The following is a 19,069-nucleotide window of genomic DNA, read 5'->3' on the forward strand; positions in this document are numbered from 1 at the left end:
TTAAGGAAAAGTTTTGCCCCATAAGGCATAACTAAACTATGCCTTGAGGAAAGGTTATGTCATTTGCGACATAACTTTAGTTTTTTGTTAAGGACTTTATGTCGGATTCGGCATACACTCCCTCCAGTTCTGCCTTGCGAATTTATTTTTTTATTTTATACCTGAGCGGGGGTTCGAACCTAGAAATTCAGGTATTCAAGCTAAAGACAAAACTTAAAGACCACACAAATATCAGGGGCAAAATTTAAGGACCAGCCAAAAGAAGGGCAATTCTGCGAATTGGTGTATAAGACGAGGAGCACAAGCAGGTATCGTGGTGTAGTTGGTTATCACGTCAGTCTACCAACTACATAAAGTTCTCCGGTTCGGGTCCGGGCGACGCCATTTTCTTTTTACGCCCTCTCCATATTTCTCTTTTTCCCCCATCATCAATAATATCCTTTCTAAGCAACTGTTTTCCGTTGAGTCAAGTGAAACATATGTGATTCTACTTTTAGCCTTACAATATCCAAAGAAGCTGCAAAGCAAATCGTATGCATATACAGTATCGGTTACACCGACAACAATAACAATTTCATGGAAAGAAAGTACAAGAATAGAAGCCGTGTTAAAGCAGACTTAGCCTGTATACTACGGAAATCATGGTATCATTTAAGGTTATCAGTACGACATCCTGCCAGGGTTCCGACATGGGATGCAATCGTGCTAACGGCAGCGAGTCCTGAACAAGCTCAGCTCTATGAATGGCAACTCAATCGAGCCAAACGTATGGGTCGAATCGCTGATTCCACAATTACCCTTGCTGTTCCTGATCCACGTGGACAGCGAATCGGTTCTGGTGCTGCTACTCTTCGTGCTATTTTGGAACTTGCTAAACATTATCAACAGATTGATCTCGATTCTCAGGTACTCATTTTGATGCAATGCTTTTGACAAATTGTCTAGATCCCGCATATGTTGTTGTTGCTGCTTGTACCTCCCTCCGTCTCCCACTTTTAGTCTGTTCCAAAAAAGAATGTTAACCTTTTATATTTAGAAATAATTTAACATGATTTATAGTCACACATTTATCTAAGGCTTGTGGATCACAGATTTCAAAAGTCTTTCTTAAACTTCATGCATGGACGGAGTATCTTACTTTCCTTTTTGTCTATCCCGAAAAGAGTCTCTTTCTATGTTTAGTGAGTTAACAATTCAAATATCTTAGTTTAAACTCACATGATTGAAAGACATTACACACATCTTTACTAAAGGACCACAAGATTCAAAAGTCTCTTTATTTTTTAAACTCTGTGTCCAGTTAAACTAAAACACTTAAATTGGGACGGAGGGAGTAATAAAATTTTATGGATAGATTCGGGGTTTAAAGGCACGTGTATATATATGCTCCCTTTATTCCAATTTATGTGATACTTTTCGCTTCCTGAGATTCAAACGGCATGAACTTTGATCAATATTTTTTTTCCACCAAATTGATATGAGAAAAGTTGGAACTTATAGTGCTTGTCATGTAGTTTTCAAATATATAAATTTTAATTTCAAATATTGAGTTAGTCTAATCCAATTTAGCTTCAAAATTTAGTCAAATTGACTCTCGAAAAGCGGAAAGTATCACACAAATTGAGACTGAGGGAGTATATCCTCAAATTTTTCTTTAATTTTCTTATTTACACATGGACAGTCTTAGTTTGAGATGATGTGTACACGTGCGTTTACTACTTGTATGCAGAATCCGGCTATATTGTTTAGTGGAAGGTGTTGGGGAAACACCTTCCCTTTTCAGGCATTGTCACTGAGCCTATTTATTTGAGATACATTTGGCCAAATTCCTTTATTCAAATGGATCATAACTGAAGCTAGTGCTTCTTTATTACAACCCCATAGTTTATCGCTAATTCCCATTTGTTTCTCTAGTTCAACATTCAGTAATGACATTTGAATTAAAGCGACATTTTGTTATTTACCTGTGATACCTCCAAATACTTTGGTTATCATTGGGCATACTGCGCCAGTTTTTGCACACTTTATCCCACCAATCTCCATCCAGAATCTCTGTCGAATATGAGCTTAGAAAGCTTAGTTTGATATAAATTTGAAGCAAGTCATGAGTCTATACAAGATAAGCACATGCATTTTGAGAATTAGGTAAATTTTATATTCCCTTGAGAGGATTCTCAGGTATCTCCGTTAGATGAAAAGAGGATGAACATTGCTCTTGATGTCATTGTTTGAATACCCAAGCTAATTCTTGATTTAAAATAGATCAGTAAGCCAAGTTCTAATTGCATACTGGTTAAAGACCAGTCATGCAAGTGTTCTTGCTAGTTTTTTTTGGGATATCAATATATCATTTATCTTCCATCAGCAGGGAACTGGTGTAACTTTGTAAGTGAATTACTTGTTTCTCTTTGGTGCAGTGCGGAAGTTCTCAGGCAAAAGAACCTTGTCCGTCATTTTTTGACTTGATTGCCAAAAAACACATCTTATTACTTCATGCTGGAGGTGATTCTAAACGGGTACCATGGGCAAATCCTATGGGAAAAGTGTTTCTGCCACTTCCTTATTTGGCAGCTGATGACCAAGATGGGCCAGTTCCCCTGCTCTTTGATCACATCCTTGCTATTGCATCTTGCGCAAGACAAGCTTTTGAAAATGAAGGTTTTTAACCCTATCAAATAATCAGCATGCATCATCAGTGATACTTATTTTCAATAAGATAATTGATTATTTTGCTTATATTCTTATTCTGTTAAAAAACATTGCCTATATTCTTACGTGTCAACTTCTCGCTAACATACTGGGGTATTATTGCTGTTTCTTTATGAAACACCATTTTGAGCAGAGTCTAAGCGTTTTTGCAGGTGGGATGCTTACAATGACTGGAGATGTTCTTCCTTGTTTTGACGCCTCAACTATGGTTCTGCCGAAGGATGCATCCTGCATTGTGACTGTCCCTATTACTCTGGACATTGCTTCCAATCATGGCGTTATAGTGGCAGCAAAATCCGGGATTTCAAATGATACTTATTCCATCAACTTGGTGGAGAATCTGCTTCAGAAACCTTGCTTGGATGAGCTTGTTAGGCACCAAGCTATTCTGGATGATGGTAGAACTTTGCTTGATACTGGAATAATAGCAGTTAGAGGTCAGGCATGGCTAAATCTAGTAAAACTTGCCTGTTCGAGCCAATCAATGATTTCAGAACTTCTGGAAAGGAAAAAAGAGGTGAGTGATCATTCATCAGTGGCTTTACTCAACTCTTTTTTTGATTTTCAAGTACCAGTATGTAACACCTGGAAATGTTTACTGTTCTCTAAGAAGAAGTATTCTACACTGATCTCAACAAGTTTATCATACTAGATAGTTGACACTTCATTTGATGTGCAGAGGTGTATTTTTTCACAATGACATGCTTTTCTTAACTTTTCATACATCTTTTCGACTTTAAGGCCAAAGAGTGAGTTATTAAAATTTTCATTTTCGAGTTTAAGGCCAAAGAGTGAGTTATTAAAATTTTCATTCGCCTCTAGGTTAAATGTTTTGTAGTTTTGGCAAAAGCACTTCAAGTAACTGAGTGCAGAGGCATTTGAGTCTTTTAAATGTATCTTGTCCTAGGATTCTTTGCATATATAGGTGGAGATGTACTTGGTAGCTAGTTTCTGAAGATGCAATAATGAATGTTTTAATATAGCATGAACATATGCCCTACCTCTAACTTGGTTTTTATTTCAGCTTGTAAGATGACAAAGGTTTAATATAGCATGAAATTTGCCCATCTTTAACGTGTTTTTTGTTTCCTCCATCTCTGATGTACGCTTAACTCCCTAACGACTTTTGCTATTTCATCCCGTATATTGAGTCTAAGAGTGATCATCATTCTAAGCTGAGCTTTTCCTTTGTTTTTCATTTTTTTCTTCGGTTCCATTTTGTCGCTTGTCATAAAACTTAGTTTGAATCCAGATGCTATTTGACATACAGCCATTTCAGTAACCTATTGGGGTAGCTTTTGTTGTTTCTCATTTAATCAAAAGTTTAACATACCTTAGCCCCTATGTTGCAGAAAATTGTTGTCTTTCCTGCAATGCAATAGTGACTGTACTTCTACTTTGTTTGTATTGGCGCACTGAAAAGAAGCTGTTACTCTTCCAGTTATTGGAAGTCATCGTTTGGTTTTGTTATTTACATTCAAGTGGGCCTTGATCTATGTAGGTGAGTTGCTTTTTTGACTTCTGTAATTGGGCAGATGAGTTTGTATGAGGACCTTGTAGCTGCTTGGGTACCAGCAAAGCACGAATGGTTGCGATCCCGCCCTTTGGGTGATGAACTTGTCAACAGATTGGGAGAGCAAGATATGTTCAGCTATTGTGCTTGTAGGTTGAATGCTGTTGACTGTGTAATGATGTTAGTAATATCCTAAGTCGTTGCATATTTTCAAAGTCTGCTTCCTTCTTTCTTGTCCTTTTTCAATTCAGGCTTCTTACTTAAAATTATTATGTAGATCTTTTACTTAGATAAAAAGGGTTTAATCCAAATTTTTTGGACAAATAGCACTCTTTGAAACATATTCCAAAAATACAAGTCATGGGTTGATGAAGAGACTGTCTTGATGAAATCACTTAGTCATATAGTGACTTTGTTTTAATGGGAATATCCAAGTGTTAAAGTCCTGAAATATATGGGATTGCTTATCCATCTTAGACTCAATTTGTAAGTGACTGTACCAAAATCCATTAATGCATAAGCGATGGTCTGACATAACTTACATTAATGGTTCAGAAGTCACTTAACTAGTTAAGTGGATCTACAATATTATATATATATATATATATATATATATATATTAGGACTTTATGATTTTGAAATTCTAGAGGGATTTCACTGAATTAAACTTGGTTAAAGAATTATGGATCAAGACAGTATTATTCAAATAAAATATCTATTCTTGCACTCAATGGAAACGTTAACTGTGCACTTATAACGCTTGTGATACAAGTAAATTGAGTTTAAAACTAAACTAATCTTCTTTTCTTGAGTTTGATGCAGGTGATTTATTATTCTTACATTTTGGAACATCTAGTGAAGTTCTGGACCACTTGAGTGAAACTGGTGCTGGACTTGTTGGTCGTAGGCACCTGTGTTCTATTCCAGCAACCCATGTCTCTGATATTGCTGCCTCAGCTATTATCCTTTCTAGTAAAATAGAGCCGGGAGTCTCTATAGGAGAAGACTCTCTCATTTATGATTCCTCCATTTCGGGCGGTATACAGATTGGTTCCCAGTCTGTTGTTGTTGGTGTTAATGTGCCAGCAGCCAGTGATATGACAGAAAAGGTTTCATTTAGATTTATGCTTCCAGATCGTCACTGCTTTTGGGAGGTTCCTTTAGGGGAACGCACTGAGAGAGTTATTGTGTACTGTGGCCTCCATGATAACCCAAAGATTCCAATCTCAAATGGTACCTTTTGTGGGAAACCCTGGAGGAAGGTTTTAGATGATCTAGGCATTCAAGATACTGATCTGTGGACCTCAGAGAAAACTCAGGAAAAATGCTTGTGGAATGCCAAAATATTCCCTATTCTTCCATACTTTGAAATGCTCACCTTGGCATCATGGTTAATGGGCTTGGACAACCAAAGAAATGAGACCCTGGGTTCTTCGTGGAAGCGTTCCCAGAGGATCAGTTTGGAGGAGTTGCATAGATCCATCAACTTTCCACACATGTGTTTAGGTTCTAGTAATCATCAGGCTGATTTAGCTTCAGGGATTGTCAATGCTTGCCTTAACTTTGGCTTACTTGGGCGCAACTTAAGTCAGTTGTGCCAAGAGATTCTTCAAAAGGAATCAACTGGAATTGAAGTTTGCAAAGGATTTCTATCCCACTGCCCAAATCTTCAAGCTCAAAATTCGGCAATCCTTCCTAAGAGCAGGGCATATCAAGTTCATGCTGATCTTCTACGAGCATGCGGCAATGAAGAGATGGCACTTGAAGCTGAACAAAAAGTATGGGCTGCTGTTGCTGATGAAACTGCTTCTGCTGTGAAATATGGGTTCAAAGGTAAAAATGGTTTGTCGAAAGTTGTTACGAAGATTGACCAACTAAATCCAAGAACTGTGTTTCTTATGACATGTTATCTAATTTTTCTTGATCTATCTGACCACAGTCTGGCGCTTCTTTTTCTTCACCCCCCCCCACCCAACAAAAAAACACACACACACCATTCTTTTATTTGCAATGCTTTACTCATATGGTGTAAATACAATTTCTTAATGAAATGCCATTTCTTTATCAGAAAACTTAGCTGGGTCTTCCAGTTGGTCTTCTATCGCAGCAAATCCCAGTAATACTAATGGTTGTTGTGATGAATCTTTCCACCATAAGACGGTGAAGATTGAACTACCAGTTCGAGTGGATTTTGTTGGCGGTTGGAGTGATACACCTCCTTGGAGTCTAGAGCGTGCTGGTTGTGTTCTAAACATGGCAATAACATTAGAAGATTCTCTTCCTATTGGCACAGTCATAAAGACAGAGAAAGGGACTGGGATATTTATTAGTGATGATGGTGGAAACCAGTTATCAATTGAAGATCTATCATCTATTACCCTTCCATTTGAAATCAGTGATCCATTTCGTCTTGTAAAATCTGCATTGCTTGTTACCAATGTTATCCATGAAAAGATGCTTCAATCAGTTAGGTTGCGAATCAGGACATGGGCCAATGTTCCTAGGGGTAGTGGCTTGGGAACTTCCAGCATCTTAGCAGCAGCTGTTGTTAAAGGGCTTTTACGAATTACTAATGGAGACGAAAGTAACGAAAATGTCACAAGACTTGTTCTAGTCCTAGAACAGCTCATGGGGACAGGAGGTGGTTGGCAAGATCAAATTGGAGGTCTATATGCTGGCATTAAATTTACTGCAAGTTTTCCCGGAATACCGCTGCAGCTTCAAGTCATTCCCCTCTTGGCTTCTCCTCAGTTAATAAAGGAGTTGCAGCAACGGCTTCTTGTAGTTTTCACTGGTCAAGTAAGTTGTGAACTGTTAACTAAATTAATCGGATTTGTCAGTTTTTTGTGTTTCACGTTTGCATTTATCATGGTGCTCATGATTTTCCTGGTGGTTAATTGATGTCCAAGTCAGGAGCGGCTTAACGAAATTGGTAGCCTAAAGCCAAACCTTAATAAAAGATCTCAAGTTTATTCAATAAAGCTAGAATCTGCATGCGTCACACGTGCATCGTGTGCGTGGCACGTGCATCGCGTGCGTGGCACGTGCATCGCGTGCGTGACACGTGCATCCTGTGTGTCACACGTGTAGTCCGTGTTAATCAGTAAAAACCTTTTAGAATCACATATATATTGTTAAAACATGTGTTGAGGTATACACCAAAATTAAAAAGGAAATTAGTTCAAGTTCAAAATGATAAAGGATGATCCTAAATCATTGACTTAATAGTTACACTTAAAATTATAGGACATTGTTCAAGCTTATGAGATTGAAAAATTATAAACAAGAGTAGGTTGACTTATAAATTAGATAGACTTAATTGATTAAATGAACGGAGAAAATAATTAGGTAGATGTGGTAGATTAGCTCTTTGGAGGAAAAAAATAAGATTGGTAAAAAATAATTAGGTTATACCAATGGATGAGAAAGAAAGAAATTTATTAACTATTAGTATATAAATAGAAGATTAAAAATTGTATATAATAATGACTTTTGAGACCGAAAAATTTCTAGGCCTAAAGCAAGTGCTTCACTTGCTTGAGAGTTGAGTCGGCCCTGGTCCAAGTTTACACCCATTACAAACCGATTACTCTCTTCATCCTAAGTGTCTTAGTTTGACTAGGCACATAGTTTAAGAAATAAAGAGAGACTTTTAAATCTTGTGGTCCTAAATTAAAGATGTGTATAATGTACTAAAATGTCCTTTGAATCTTGTGGCTATAAACTTGCCACATGGGATGGTTGATTTGTCAACTTACTAAACATATAAAAGGACACTCCTTTTGGAACAGACCAAAAAAAAAAAAAGTTACACTTAAATTGGGACGGAGGGAGTACTACTTATGTTCTAGAGTTTTATCAATTTCAGCTGTTGACAATGTATATGCAGGTCCGACTTGCACACCAAGTGCTGCATAAGGTGGTTACTCGTTACCTTCGACGAGATAACCTGCTTGTTTCCAGCATCAAGCGCCTCACTGAACTTGCAAAGATTGCTAGAGAAGCTTTAATGAGCTGCGACATTGATGCCCTTGGGGATATAATGCTGGAGGCATGGAGACTGCATCAGGAGCTGGATCCTTTCTGCAGCAATGAGTTTGTTGATAAGCTTTTCGAATTTTGTGATCGCTATTGCTGTGGGTACAAGCTTGTAGGTGCAGGCGGTGGAGGTTTCGCCTTGTTATTGGCAAAAAGTGCCGAGTCAGCTGAGGAACTGAGACGTTCACTCACAATTAATTCTGACTTAGATGTGAAAATCTATGGTTGGAAAATCTTCTTGGAGAACTAGCTGAAGTTATTCTATCAGTTAATTACTAGTACAGAACTCAATTCTTTGATCTGTATATTTGAGGATGCATACACATACCATCGTACCAGTCTGCAAGTACAGTTTTACTCTGAGATGCAAATATGAGAGAGGTAAAAGTAGTATCTATGCAAATGTACCACGTTCCTGATGTATTTCTAGATTTCATGAACTTCAGAAGGTCTACGTTCTTTCAACGCAAATTTTCAGATATCTAGTTTACCTGGGCACAGACATTATGGGTTTGACTTGGTTAGAAGAAATGGATTCTTTCTTGGAAGTTGGAACAGAATTGTTGTAGTAACATTAAATTATGAATTGTTGTACTGTCATAGCGCTGATTGAAATGCTAGTAATGGAACTATAAAGTTTATTTCTTTCTCAATGACGTATATGCGTTTCGCATTTCTACTTCTAATGAACCAACTCAAAATAGTTATGTAAGAGCAAGGAATCAAATTCTTAGAAGGAATGCAAAAGCTGAAATGTGCTTAGTTTGGGGACGGGAGCCACTCCTTCCTTTCCGAGTTTGACAGTATTCATTTAGTTTTATTTGTCTAGTAGTATAATCTTTAAAACTATTCTTGGCGTGTCTAAGGGACAAAAAATTGCATTTGCTATGGTCTTTGGTTACAAACATGAAAAAATCAATCCCTAAGAATCTGATACTCCTCTTTGCATTTACAGAAAATTTCACTTGGATCTCCGCGACTTTTGACAATTTTAGGTCCCCTTTATCCAAACTTTTAAAAGTAAAAACACCCTGTAGCCTTTACATTGACCATTCACCCAGTTTATCCTTGTACACAACGAAGATTGCACAATATACTACTCCCTCCGGATAAAAAAAAAATCCCTTTAGCCATTTGCACACCCCTTAAGAACATACTAACTCCTAAACAAAAATAGATAATTTGACTAAACTACCCTAATTAAATAGGCATTGAGATTTGATCATATAACACTTAATAAGGGGCAAATCTGAAAAAACAAGATTAATTTTTTTTTGATTTGATAAGTGGATCCTTTTTTTTTTTATCCAGAGGGAGTAATACTCAATATCAAATGGATTTTTAAAAATCAGGACTCTCTCATTATTATTTTAAATGAAGAGATGAGTGATGTTTTTTTTTTTTTGGATGAGTAATTAGGATCTAGGAAAGTATTACACAATCACACGGAAGTTCACTTGTATATTTAATGTTAAAGGAAAAAAAGCAAATCATAGATTAGTTCCAGGGAAAATTTACTGTGTAACGGTGCATGCATCATGTTTAAATTTTAATTTAACTCTAAGCATCAAATATTGAACATTTTTACAAAAGAGACTTGAACTTTTTTTAGGTTGTGATTTAACATCCATTTTTAAAATAAAATAAAAGTACCTGATTTATGTATAAATTCATAGTATTTTGTTTTAATATGCAAATCGATGAAGGTTGAAAAAGAGACATAATTTGGTAGGGCAGTTATGCTCTGAGCCCAGCAGTCAAAAAGGAGAGGGTGGGGGGGTGTAGAGAGAAAGCAATATCTAAGAAACAAACATGCAACATCATAATTGTTACTATTGATTTTATTTATTTGTTCAATATATTTATTACATTAACTTTCATCGGTAACGTTTTTCGAGTAGGTGCTTCGGTGATCCTATCACATTCTACCACGTCATCTTGTCTCCATTATGGAGTACGTACACTTTCTTTACTTAATCTATTGTTTTTTTTTTTTTTTTTTTTTTTGAGTGGGGTTGTCTTAGAATTGTTAAAGATTGCATCTTTATTCCAAGCAAGTACATTTGCATTCGGGAGAAGAAAAAAATGGGGTTGTTGACAAACAGAGTAGAGAGAAATGAGATCAAAGCAGGAGACCATATCTATACTTATAGAGCTGTTTTTGCCTACTCTCACCATGGTAAAATTCACAATGCCTCCTTTTTTTAGTACACTTAAACAAGAAATTTATGAAAATTCCATTTTAATCTCATCTGTTTTGTAAATGTGGGTTCTTGTAAATGTATTTATTTACTACTATTTGGTTGCTTTCTTCCTTGTTATTGTGCATATTGCTGCTGCTTAAAAGTTTTGAGTCTTTATAGTCCACTGTTTTTATCCTAAGTTTTCTCCTCCATTTTTTTTTTCTTTATTGTGGTCCTTGATTTAATTTCTTCATTTTTTTAGCACACATAAAGAAGAAATTTATGAAAATTTTGTGTATCTTCCATTTTAATTTCATCTCTTCTGGTTCAAAAGTGATGATCTTTGATGCATATTTGAAAGCTGAAATGTGGGTTGTTGTAAATTTACTACTCCCTCCGTATAAAAAAAAAAAGTGTCCACTTAGCTTTTTTTTCTTAGCTCAAAAAAAGTGTCCACTTATAATAAACCTTATCTTTCCAGATTTGCCCTGCCACTATTAAGTGCTATGTGATCAAATCTCAACGCCTATTTAATTAGGGCTAGTTTAGTCAATTTATATTTTTTTTCCTTGGAGTGCGTAGTTTCTTAAGAGGCGTGCAAATGGCTAAGTGGACTCTTTTTTTGATCGGGGGAGTATATTTACTATTTGGTTGCTTTCATCTTTTTTCTTCCTTGTACTGTGCAAATCCTTGCTGTGTAAAGTTTGAGTCTTTTAGTCCACTGATTTTATCTTAAGTTTTCTCCTCCAATTTTTTCCTTTTATTGTAATCCTTGATTTAATTTCTTCTTTATTTCTTTTTGTGTTAAGTCTTTGATTTGGTTCTGAACACAAGATTTGTGTTTTCATATTGAAGACAAATTCCTCCAATGTGTTTTGAGATTATTTAATCAAGTGCTAGCTTTTATTTACTTCCCTTTGTTAATTTGAGTTCTCTCTTCTCTGACCCTCAAATTGTGTAGAAATTTCCTGCATTAGAAAAAAAAAAAAAACAGCTTGTTTTGTTGTGTTTGACAATAAATAGCTTATTCTGTAATGGAGGTTCATGTTTTTATATGGCTTCAATAATGTACATTTGCTTCTGAGAGGTTGTTTTATCTGATAAATTCAACTACTTGAAACTTTTCTGTTTCACTCGGACGTAGTGGTGTGGCACTGATCAAATTAGACTAAAATAGGTATTGAAGGTGTCGCTTACACCATCAGCCAGTTCTCTAACCACTGAATTACATCCTATCAAAATCGGGTTTACCAGATGTTGCATTCAGGGTTTCCTTTTATTAGATGGATGTGCTTGTCTATTTTATAATACAAATCCATACGTGCAAAGGAAATAATGGTTCTAGTACTGTTAGTGCTGAATTGATAGCTCTGGAAGCTGTTTCCGGAATTCAATGAGGTGCGTGACAATAATATGGCAACATTTGACAAATGATAATGCACACTAAAGACCATGAAGCCAGTGGTGGAGCAAGGATTTTCATTAACGGAAGTCAAAATATAAAGAAGTAAATACACAAAAAATTGAAGGGGATTCACAATATAGTATATATACATAATTTTTTTTACCTATGACACCAGTTGGACGAGGGTGGCTCCGCCACAGGATGAAGCTACTTTTAATTTTTGTTGCACAAGTGATTACTTGTTTGCGGATTGGCTTGCAAGGTTCAGAGCAGGCCTAAAGATATGTCCTTAAGTTTTTCATTATATGCTTTGCATGCTGCGGTCTCCTTTGATGCTTTCTTTCTAAAATTTGATTTATACTTATATGGATTCATCCAAAATTCTTGTTACAATCATGATGTCTTATGTGTACTTGGGTCAACTCTTAAATGCCTCAAGACTTCTTGCGCCTTGATTCATGATGATTGGTCTCTTTTTCATGTGAGCATAAATCTGGTCTCTGCAGGCTCCTTTTCTTATGTTTTTTCTTCACGACTATCTTGTCACACGTTGTTGTCTCGGAGTGATTAGGGGAGTTAGAAGACACACAATTGAACTCTTAAAGTTGACTCTGCATGCCATCTATACCTTAGGACAATAATAACTGGAAAAGCTAATTATACCTACACACACACACAAAGAGACCTGTAATATCATGTGTATGGAAGTACTTTGCCCTCATTGAACTATTTAAAATATTCCGTCATAGAAGCTTTGATGTTGGTCGATCAAAAATGACCCTTCTTAAAAAGAGATCTTTTTCCCGTGAGTCGTGATTACTAAGACATACAAGTTACCGCTTGAGTATCTGCTGGTTCATATTTCATATTGGTCCAATTTATCATACTGTTTGGACTAGTAATAAATGGTAGAGTTGCAATTCTCTTCCCAAAAACTAGTAGAGAGACAGTCATCATATTTCAGAAGTCTTAGCTTCTAAGCAATTTGGTGTGACAGGTATTTTCGTTGGCGGAAGCAAAGTGGTTCATTTTACACGGGTCGAGGGCTCTGCTGATGCTGCTGATGAAATATCAGGCCTTTCTTCGTCCTGCCCAATCTTTCCTGATTGTGGATTTAGGCTTCCTAAAAGTGGTGTTGTTCTTTCTTGTCTGGATTGCTTTCTCCGCAATGGTTCACTCTACAGCTTTGAATATGGAGTAAGCTCCTCCATTTTCCTTTCCAAAGTGCGAGGGGGAACTTGCACTACTGCTGTGTCAGACCCTCCAGAAATGGTTATCCACCGAGCAATGCATCTTCTCCAGAATGGATTTGGGAACTATGATGTGTTCCAAAACAACTGTGAGGACTTCGCTTTGTATTGCAAAACAGGTCTTCTGACACTTGATAGATTGGGAGTTGGACGAAGTGGACAAGCTTCTTCTGTCGTTGGTGCTCCTTTAGCTGCGCTTCTTTCCTCCCCCCTGAAGTTGCTGATTCCTAGTCCCGTTGGCGTGGCCACCGTTACAGCAGGAATGTACTGTATGAGCAGATATGCTACTGACATTGGTGTTCGAGGTGATGTCATAAAAGTTGCAGTCGAAGACTTGGCTGTAAACCTTGGCTGGGGAAGCAGCAACGAAGGAGCCATTGTGGAACATGAAGGTTCTAATCACCTACTTGACAGGTGACATCATTCTCACTGTATTGCATAGGAAATGCTATTGATGTTAGATGTTTGTGATAATTAGTCCAGTTGACTTCTTGTCATAAGCATTCTGGTCCAGGAACTGCCATTTGGCTGTCCATGTGTGCCACCATATCCGATGTACATTAATAATGTAAGTTATTGGTATTAGTTTGTTATTGGTATTAGTTTGTTATTGGTATTAGTTTGTTAACCTGTGTACAAAGATATGTCTTCACATTTTCTGAACAAGTCATTTTATCATGTGGCCAAATTTTGGTATTCCCTTCGTTTTATAATAAGTGGTGTTTTTAGCTTGGGCACACCCCTTAAGAAAACTACTCCACTCCTAGAAAGTAAGAAGTGTTTTTACTAACTTACCATTAATCAAATGCCTTGAAAAGAAGTAGCTCTTTAATGGTTCTTGGTTATGTAAAACTTCATTTATTTATAAGGGTAAAGTTGGAAGAAAATATCAGCGCCTTCTTGACTTTGTGAAACACACCGAAAAGATGGACTTGATGTAGATTATCAGCTCAATAATGTTCTCTTTCCCCTGCCGCACCTCCCTCCTTTATCGACCCCATTTTCCCTAATGGTTGGGGAAAGCATTTCCTTATTTGAATTTGATAGGCAAGAACTCTGCCGGGTTCATGGCAATTTCTGGGATGAAACCCAGAGATGAGAAGTATACCATGGACTCCCTGTCCTTCCTGTAGCAGAAAGGATAACCTTCTGATATCAAACAACAAATATTTCACCTCTGATCTATCAGCAAGAATGTCCATTTCTGCTTACAAACAGATTTTCCTTACCAAAGAATTCTTATATAAACATATCTAGCTACGCACGATTACCTACTTATGATTTTTTTGACGTGAGTGAGGTCACTATGGTTTTTTGGTTGAATTGCACTATAAGGGGTTCACATTTTTCTATCTGTTTCAACCTAGAGTTGACAGGGTAAAAGTAGAACCAGGAAGTATTTGTGCCTCCTTAACAGTTTGCCTTTTGGCAACGAGTCAGAGATGCATAAAGCATACGTAAAATAAAAAGTCTAAGGTTAAAAGTAGCTTAGATATAAACTGCCAAGTTAAAAAAGATAACCCGCTGCTGTAGCTCTGGCACTTAATTTCGGAAGTCTGACATCTAATTAGGCCATTGGCTTTTGGGCCACCACTGAGTGAGTTCCACTTGCGAAAGCAAGAGAAAGATTTGCTGTAATATTCAGGATTCGTGATCTTGGAATGCACTTGGCAGTTTGTGCATGCTGCTGTCATGCAGCGTAATTGCCTTAGATCCACATATCTCTCGATCATATTCTGCTCAATCATAAGAAGAATAAGAGGGCGAACCCTGTGCCACCTTTATTTATGTTCTCATAAGGAGAAGTACATTATAACTCAAACTAATGTCATGACAGATTTTTATTGACTAACAAACTCAAATAGCATAGTTATTCTCATTGTATCATTTGTATTTCTACTAACTAGTTAAGCTTGCGCAAATGCATTTGGGTCAACAAAAAAGTTCAGAGTGTAAAAACATGGTTCTTTATCCTCTGCGCTTATTTCAAGAGTAGAAAAATGGAGAAAGAGATAAGAGATAGAGAGAGAGATGCAGCAAAAGAGAAGGAGAAAGAAAGCTCATCCTATATTTCCTCAAATGTCCCTACTATAGTAATGACAGTCATCTGTTTTCTGTACAATATGCAGTTTATAGTGACAGATGTCTCATAAAAGCGGGGAGCCTGTCAAATCCCCACCAAGTTCAGTTCATCCTGTAATGGTAATTAACTCAGACTTTTTGAACAGTTGTCATTGTTACTTCATGTTCATTACTATCATTTCCATTTAGTTTTGTCTGAGTTTGTTTGGACTTCTTGCTGCTTTCATCCCTGAATTCTGCTTGAGTTGCCAGTTCTTTGACCTCCTCTACAATCCCTTCTATTCTTGATGCTATTTCTACGAGCAGTGATGTTAGAGTGGCCATTTGAACAATTTCCATGAGCGATAAAGCAATAGGTTTCAAGCTAGGCTCTTTTGTACCATTAGGTGGCTCGTCAGTTGCAGGATCTGGGGTTGGTATATGCTGGTAACTTGGGAAGGTCTTGAGGGCATTTTGAAGTCCTTCTACTGAAGAATTCATTTCATCAACAAGTATATCTAGCTTTGTTGAATTTTTCATCATTTTTATCATACTCGACAGCTCTTTTAGCACCTTGGAGGAGCTGGTACCTAATCTCATGCAGATATCGTTGAGAGGCTTCTTAAGGAACTCAGGAGTCTGTGGCACAAGCAAAATAAGAATGATTTTAGACTCAAATACTATCTTAGCAGAAAAGATACCAGCAACACTTGTTTAGATAGCTAGGAACTTTTGAATATGAGTGCTTTTTACCTCAGTATTGGAGTTGATGCCACCATGGAGGGTCTCAATGCAATAGGCACAGCTTCTCATTGAAGCTCCAACCTTGAGGTACTGTTTCCATGGATGTCGGAAATTGAATTTTCCATGTGCTGGCTCCCATCTAGCAAAATTGGCCTGTCGTAATATAAGAGGTTTAGTTTATCTTTTATTAGCTAAACAGGAGAGAGATTTGAGAGATACACATGAATCATTATCGGAGAAAGTTGATTACTTACCATGGATTCTTCACCAGCCTTAGAATTAAGTACACATTTATAGCCTTGCAGTCTCTTACTGGAGTCTTTCTCATTTGAATGATTGCTGCTATCTAATATGAAGTTCTCAGCAGCATATCCTGAAGTTCAAAAAGAGTATTAATTTCTTCTCTCTTTGAGAGCATAAACTGATGGTATCATTATTCAGTTATCTAATGTATATTACCTTCCAAGGAATCAGCAAGTTTTTCCAGGTTACTGCTAATGAGATGATGCAGCTCAGTACCAGCCCATACAGGACAAAGAATCATGGTAATTAAAATACAGATGGAGGCCCCAATAGCAATTGTGGAGACCCTTTCATGAGCCAATTCAACCAACTTATCAACGCGATAGCCTGACACTGACACTAAGCTGAATGTAAGGATGAAGATCATGGCACCATAGTCAAATCGCGCTTTTATTGTAGGTATAAACCGAGAAAAGGTTGCTGCAGCAGCTGCAAGGAACATAAGTGTAAAATATGTGAGGTCCCCATCCATAGGCATTTATCAAACAGCAATCGGCAACTAGTAAAAGTTTTCATAAACATATATAAGAAACTGTTACATACCTAAGAGAAAAACTGAAGCTTGGAGAATAACAGGTTCAAATTTATCCCCAGCTTGACTAGCAACCCAATGAACACCAATTCCTAGAGATCCGGCTAGACATGTTCCAATAGCTCTATTTACACACTTATAAAGTGTGGAACCTGCATGCCATTTGACTCCAAATCAATACTCTCATGCACAATGAATTAATAAAAAGATAAAACGGAGAAGAATTATAGGTGTGACATAGGAAAACTCACCTACAGTGTACTCAAAAACAACTACAACTGTCATAACTGCCCACATAGCATTCCCTCCAACACCATCATACAGAGGCTTCATGTAGTAAAACACTGACACAATGGAAAGAGCCAGTCCTACTTTGAGACAATGAATAACCTTTTTTGGCTCATTTACAGCTAAAGTCCATGCCTTCTCAAAGAAGTCCTTAATGTTTAAAACAATCCCCGTAACTAAGTTCTGGAATCTACTGAAAAACCTGCATGTTTGCCTGGACTCTGGCGCTAAAATTCGCGATGAGCCACTAGGCATGTTCACCCTCCATTCCAAGCTTGCAGGCACTTCATTTTCCTTAACCATTTTGTCTAAAATTTTCTTTTTGTCTGCTAAAGACTCAGATTGATTTGCTTAAGGTTGTTTGAGAAGGACTGCTGTGGATGGAGACTTAAAATTACTATGTGATTTCTGGAGTACTTGTAGAGCTTAATAAGTTATCATGAATTGCTGGTCAAGTATGTCTTAATAATGCACGCATCACATACTTATACTCATGCTCCAAGATTTGATTTGTACGTTTTGTAGGATTGTACGGGAAACTTTATATTTTAGTTGGGTAAGCTCAGGCATTTTTTGTTTTAAAAAAAATAGTGGGCATTAATTTGATATTCATATCTATTCCTAGTGCTTGTCATAAGAACACACCTGCAGTGTGCCTAAAAACTAACATATCAAACTTTAGTGGAACCGAATGTAGAACGTCATTCAGTTGGTTTTTTTTTTATATTATTTATCGACTAAGATTATCTTCATAACTTGATTAGGTTATTATCGCTCATATATAATCAAAATACTCCTATTCCTTCAAATTTCTACATATATCAGAATTTTAAGAAAATTGCAGTAATGAGTTCACCCTCAGCTTGCATTCAATCAAATTCAGACTCCTTTTTCCCCTTTAGTGTTTTTTCTAATTCTATCATAAGTTGTTGTAGTGCAATAATCGGTCCACCACAACAAAATGGAAACCAAAAAATTTGGAGGCCATTTATTTTCCTTGTTGTCCTTCTTATCCAATATGTTATATATATATACATGAATTTTTAATTTTAAAAAAAATGAAATTTCCCACTCTTCAGCTTGCCTAGACACATGATTAAAGCATCAAAATACTAATAAAAGCAAGAGTTCTTCAAAAATCTATGAGTTGATAATGAAATTCTTACGTAGAACACTTAATTATAATATGAAAATGCATTTGATTATATTGTCCTCGTCATTATGGTATAAAATTTAAATTAATCGTGATGTATTATATCCAAAGTCTGATAAATTATTAAACTCTAATAGTTTTAGAAATAACCAGAAGAAAAAAAATCTGTTCCGCACTAAATATTATCTTTGTGTTTATGCTATATATCACCTATATATGTCTGGTTAGTGCATTATGTCTTAGACAATTTGGAGAGATAGGAGTGACATTAGGAAATCTTCTCAACTTGCCGCTGACAAAAAAAGTAAATCGTCACAACTTGTGCATAAATCTCAAAAAATAAAAATTTAAAGAGTTCAGTTCACCCACAATGTAAAAAAAAAAAATTACACAATTAGATCACTTATAAGGTAATTAATTACATTTAATTATATATATCTACGATAAGCATTAGCTGTAATTAATATAATAATTAAAAATGATAACTAACATGCTATAACATGTCAAATTATAGAGTTAATAGTTGAGGTGTATTTTGATAAGTAGTTGGTGATAGTTCATGTAAGAAACTCACGAAAAAGCGATAGGTCAGGTGTGTTTTTAACTATTAACTCTATAATAATAATAATTTAACATATTATAAAAGGTTAGTTATCATTTTTAATTATTATCTTAATTACAACTAAGGTAGTAAACTAGTCAGTGCTGTATTATTACTTATATTCAAAAGGTAAATAGTCTAGAAATAGACCTAAAATAGAAAATTTTGTATTTGGAAAATATTCCTCCAATGACTTGGCAGTAAAGTGAAATCATCTCTGCGTACTTATTAATACCTAAATTTAGGCCCTTCTGTGTTGAAAACAACATGACCTAATTCTGCACGACTA

The 19,069-nt window shown here is 36.3% G+C and overlaps 3 protein-coding genes across 3 annotated transcripts; 2 read left to right on the forward strand and 1 right to left on the reverse strand.

Moving 5' to 3' along the window:
* The first annotated feature begins 300 nt into the window (after positions 1 to 300).
* Positions 301 to 8,913, forward strand: LOC132645416 (bifunctional fucokinase/fucose pyrophosphorylase). Its single transcript, XM_060362384.1, has 7 exons — positions 301 to 906; positions 2,418 to 2,658; positions 2,862 to 3,226; positions 4,245 to 4,371; positions 5,045 to 6,055; positions 6,291 to 7,021; positions 8,112 to 8,913. The coding sequence occupies exons 1-7, from the start codon at positions 577 to 579 to the stop codon at positions 8,508 to 8,510; spliced, it is 3,204 nt and encodes a 1,067-aa protein (XP_060218367.1). The 5' UTR covers positions 301 to 576; the 3' UTR covers positions 8,511 to 8,913.
* A 1,362-nt stretch (positions 8,914 to 10,275) lies between these two features.
* LOC132645417 (protein LEAD-SENSITIVE 1) lies at positions 10,276 to 13,720 on the forward strand. Its single transcript, XM_060362386.1, has 2 exons — positions 10,276 to 10,439; positions 12,846 to 13,720. The coding sequence occupies exons 1-2, from the start codon at positions 10,346 to 10,348 to the stop codon at positions 13,514 to 13,516; spliced, it is 765 nt and encodes a 254-aa protein (XP_060218369.1). The 5' UTR covers positions 10,276 to 10,345; the 3' UTR covers positions 13,517 to 13,720.
* A 1,246-nt stretch (positions 13,721 to 14,966) lies between these two features.
* On the reverse strand, positions 14,967 to 17,490 carry LOC132599962 (aluminum-activated malate transporter 10). The gene is made up of 6 exons (XM_060313106.1): positions 16,990 to 17,490; positions 16,750 to 16,890; positions 16,363 to 16,635; positions 16,158 to 16,276; positions 15,913 to 16,056; positions 14,967 to 15,798 (listed from the first exon to the last, which is right to left on the reverse strand). The coding sequence occupies exons 1-6, from the start codon at positions 17,327 to 17,329 to the stop codon at positions 15,310 to 15,312; spliced, it is 1,506 nt and encodes a 501-aa protein (XP_060169089.1). The 5' UTR covers positions 17,330 to 17,490; the 3' UTR covers positions 14,967 to 15,309.
* Positions 17,491 to 19,069: the final 1,579 nt, after the last annotated feature.

The sequence above is a fragment of the Lycium barbarum genome, chromosome 6 (genome assembly GCF_019175385.1).
Source record: "Lycium barbarum isolate Lr01 chromosome 6, ASM1917538v2, whole genome shotgun sequence".
NCBI lineage: Eukaryota > Viridiplantae > Streptophyta > Magnoliopsida > Solanales > Solanaceae > Lycium > Lycium barbarum.